The sequence below is a fragment of the Gossypium hirsutum genome, chromosome A03 (genome assembly GCF_007990345.1).
Source record: "Gossypium hirsutum isolate 1008001.06 chromosome A03, Gossypium_hirsutum_v2.1, whole genome shotgun sequence".
NCBI lineage: Eukaryota > Viridiplantae > Streptophyta > Magnoliopsida > Malvales > Malvaceae > Gossypium > Gossypium hirsutum.
In genome coordinates this window covers 7,140,054-7,144,356 of record NC_053426.1, presented here as the reverse complement: position 1 = coordinate 7,144,356, position 4,303 = coordinate 7,140,054, and the positions used below count along the sequence as shown (strand labels likewise).

The following is a 4,303-nucleotide window of genomic DNA, read 5'->3' as shown; positions in this document are numbered from 1 at the left end:
TATTACCATTATCAATGTTAGTTTTAACGTACTAGGGGAGACTTGAAAATAAGGAGATGGATTACCCACAGCGTAACCCCCTAGGCTTAATGCAACTTCTACATTTGAATTTCTAGACTTGATGGAAAAAACATGGAATGGGCTGAGATTGATGGAATCCCAAAACACATTTAATTTCCCATTGGTGTAAATGAGTATTGTGCTAAAGTTAGTGACCCCAAACGTGAAATTCTAGAATGGTGATATTTTTGTTTAGAAAATGCATGCATGGTACCAACTGTTAAAAGAAGAAAAGAAGAAATAATGCAGTCAAAATGAGCATATTATATACTAAATTGCACTCTTAATAAGCTTTTCACTCCAACTGCCTACACAACTTTTATAACAAAGACAGACAAATAAACAAGATCAAATGAGCTACTATATGCTAAGGAAATATCGACTATGTTTAAGAGGACATCAAAATAAGCTGAGTGGAATTAGTTTCCCTGCAAAAATAGTTGGTTTTGGCTATATAATCCAACGGCAATTATACTACCAATGTCACATTTACAATATTTCGATGATTATTCAAAAAGCTAAAATGAAAAGGAAAAGCAGCACAGCAGCAGTTGCTTTCCTTGTAGAAATCGCATTCAAGCAGTGCCATTTTGGGTGGGCCCAGGATGCAACCGACTCCCATCCCAAGACAGCAACTCGTCCCTGGAGCCACATCCATTTTCATTCAAATATATATATATATATTCTAATTTGATTATAGTGGCTTTATTTTGGATATATTTTTGCTTTTGAAGGGGGAAAAAGAACTTACGGATGAAGTAAATAACGTCGCTCCGCTGTAGTATACTGAAAACAGTAAACGCAAGATGAAAATGTATATTTGTTCTTTTTATTAAAGGTATAAAGGCATACACAGAAAAATGTAAACAACTTACAAATCTCTCGCCAATGTGTCTGTGGCAATCATTGCAACGGACATTCAGCACTGCTACATCATCGAGATACCGCCAAGTCCGTACAGGATCTATCCCCACATTGACACTATAAATATCAATCAAGCGCAAAGATTAAATTGTAATTATTTTTCTTTATTACTCAATGGAATTAATGTAGTTTGTGTTCTTGAATGACTAAGTATCTTACACATTTTCGCAGAGATATCCAGGCACCGTCCCAGTTACCTAAGAAATTTATTCAAGTTTGTAAATGTGCATGTATTCTTGCAGGAACACTTAATTTTACATGGTAAGTAATAATCTTGCACCTCAATTTCAAGTTAAAAGATTAAAACTTATTAAGGGAATACATATACAAGAAACCAACATTTGATATAGTATCAAGAAATCAAGAAGGTAAGTTTTCATACATAACGAATCAAGTTGTTCTTGGTGACGATGTGGTTTCTGCAATGGCGGCGTAAGTAGAAACTATTTTGATCCTTCATTTCATATCTAACGTTATCTGGAGAATCCACAAACGACATAATGAGAATGGATTGTTCTGCTGAGTCCAAGAATCAAACACCCAAAGTTATGTTATGAAGAAGATGAGAGTTGAGAGAGAAGGATAGTAAGGAAATGGAAAAAATCAAAAGCAACAAGACGCACTGAGGTTTCTTGCTGGTGGGTTATTTACTTACCAGCAGTAATTAACTTCCCAAATGGATATAATAAGGTTCTTCTTGGGATGGAAGTGAATGCAATTGAGAGGGGAAGCATAAATGAGAATGAATGATTCCTTGGGTTATATATAAAAACAAAATGAAAGCAGATAGATACATAGCTTGTTTTTCAGTTCTAACTGATAAGGGTTTTATAAACAGCAGCTAAAATTGGTTTCTATTAGGACCTTGGGAGGTTTGGGGTGTAGGATATGGGCTGGTTCCAAGACCTACTCTGAAGAAAAAGGGCTTAAATACGTCCCGGGGCACATTGGCTATGAAGTTTACTATTGTATACAACATTCTTGAATATGAACCAACTTTCGAGCTTAACAAATAACCAATCACTGAATAAGTCTACTGCTAAACAAAGGTGTTTGTGAAGATTTCCTGCTACTTTGTAATTTGTTAATAATAAATTGGATTTGAGAAGGGCTGGATTTCACATGACATTTGAATGATGATTAAAGCAAATTTGGCTGGTATAAGTATAAAAAGCCTGTGCTACTGATTTTTCAAGTTTTAGACAGTACAGTAACCTTCGTAAATTTACAACACTTAAAAAGACAATTTTTTCCTTAGGTTATAGGAAAACCTGTACTTTGCTTGGCATTATTTATTTGTACATTTTTCCTTAGATTATAATAAACAAAGTATGAAAGAGTTGTATGGTACAAATATCATTGGGACCTCTTTGTACTGAAACTTTTTAAATGTTTGATGTTACAATACAAGTTCCTCACTTCATTCTTTTAACTCCACAAGGATAACCAAAGCAATTCATAAACAAATGCCAAAACCAATATAAGATCACATATCCATACCATATAAATGATTTATGCAATTCATCACTGGTATTAGAATAGATTAAACAATTACGAATTTAACTATTCTAATTGACAAAGTAACCATTTTAAACTATCAAATATCGACCGAATATTTAATAAATCTAAGTTGTTGTAATTAAAACAGGAGATGCATGAATAATAAAGGACAAAGAAGAATTATAGAGAAAATAAATCTCACAAATTTATTAAATCAAACTTCGATAAAACTTTTGACTAGAAAAGGGAATTTAGTAAGCCATAAAATCAAAAGAAGGCAAAAATAAACAAAAATCGCTATTCAGTCCTCAAATGGCCAAAAGTCGTAACTCCTTCAGAAAATAGAGTATTTGTAGGTTTTTTTTTTACCTCAATTACATTGCAAAAACTTGATTTATGTCATAAATCCCATGAAAAAACCAAAACACTCTTGAAACACGACCAAAACGTGAAAATTCAAATCGAAACGGGGTGACTTGACGTTGGGGCGTCAAAATTGGCACAAGGGTGTACATGTTTTGGCACAGGGGCACCAACGTAACTCATTCCTTTCTCGCATTGGGACATCAGTTGTGGTGGGGGTGTCGGATTACTATGTAGTGGCTCCAAACTCCTTGTTTTTAGATACGCTTTGCCTCAATTCTTCATCTAATCTTCTGATGGACTTAAAACCTGGGCCTCAAACTTTTGTACACCGATTTCAAGTTCGACAACACTTAATGAAAATTTGACTATCAAAAGTGCATAAAATAATGGAAATTCATTGAAAAGATAAATAAATGCAAATGAGACTTGAAACCAGAAATCAAAACTAATGTGGAATATTTTACCTAAGATTCATGAAAAACGCTAAATGTTTGGTTCTAAAATGTGTAAAAGGTGGGGACTTATTAATAAATAAATCAATTTCTAATTTTTGTTTTGGAAAATGGAATTAAGTTTTACTTTAACAACCCCTTTCCAAAATAGAGGATTAAAAGAAGAAATTGTTTTAGAATAAGTTAATGAATTGTTTTATCACAAAATAAGTGTGAAAAGTCATTTCTAATAGATTTTTCAGTTCCAAGTCTTTTAAGCCTTCTCAAACCCTCATAACCACAACCATTTTGTATAATAGGTGCATGAGAAACATGATTAATTTTTAAAGAAAAATTATGTTAAAAAATTCAATATTTTTTATCTCAAGTATATTATTATCATTATCAAACACATCACTATTTATAACAAGATATCACATACCAAAAACTGAGTTAGAAAAAATTGGGTTAGTGAAACCAAGAATGGTTACATCTTGATTTTGTTTAGGATTGTGAAAATTTTATTAAGTAAATTGACATGTTTTAGTGGATAAGTGTTTTGAATGTGTGCTTGAGGTTTTATGTTCAAATATCTCTCATGGAATTTTTTTCATCCTTATCCTTATCTCTATCTTTGCATATTTGACTTCAATTTAATTCCTGTGCATGTTTTGGTAAAAATGAGCCTATTGGTGTAGTGGTAAGGCTTTAATTTATTTTTTGGTCTTGTGTTCAAATCTCTGTGTATGCAAAGTGGAAAATTATTTTTGTTTTAAAATTTCGAGAAAAATCTGATGTGGATAGTGATAGGAGTTAATGGGGTAGTTGTAAAAAATAGTGGTCAGGGATTTCTCCTAAATTTACTCCATCAACCGTCCATCTTTCCATTCTCCCTTCACTCATCACTTTTTTTTTGTATCAATTTCACGTTTTTTATTCTTTCTCTGTTAAATTCTTCTTCTGTCGCCATCCCTATCTCATTTGGTTTCTTTCTTTGATATTCTTTCTTGTTCCTGTTACTC

The 4,303-nt window shown here is 32.6% G+C and overlaps 1 protein-coding gene across 3 annotated transcripts; it reads right to left on the bottom strand.

The window, feature by feature from the left end:
- Positions 1-328: 328 nt before the first annotated feature.
- Positions 329-2,107, bottom strand: LOC107887996 (uncharacterized). Of its 3 annotated transcripts, none has more exons than XM_041107220.1 (6): positions 1,640-2,107; positions 1,367-1,503; positions 1,144-1,181; positions 936-1,041; positions 812-846; positions 329-702 (listed from the first exon to the last, which is right to left on the bottom strand). In XM_041107220.1, the coding sequence occupies exons 1-6, from the start codon at positions 1,716-1,718 to the stop codon at positions 636-638; spliced, it is 462 nt and encodes a 153-aa protein (XP_040963154.1). In that variant the 5' UTR covers positions 1,719-2,107; the 3' UTR covers positions 329-635. The 3 variants fall into 3 exon arrangements, with proteins under 3 accessions (XP_040963154.1, XP_016667680.1, XP_040963157.1); XM_016812191.2 differs by having other exon boundaries at positions 1,367-1,500; positions 1,640-1,867; XM_041107223.1 differs by having other exon boundaries at positions 1,367-1,461; positions 1,640-1,791.
- Between the last annotated feature and the right edge of the window lie 2,196 nt (positions 2,108-4,303).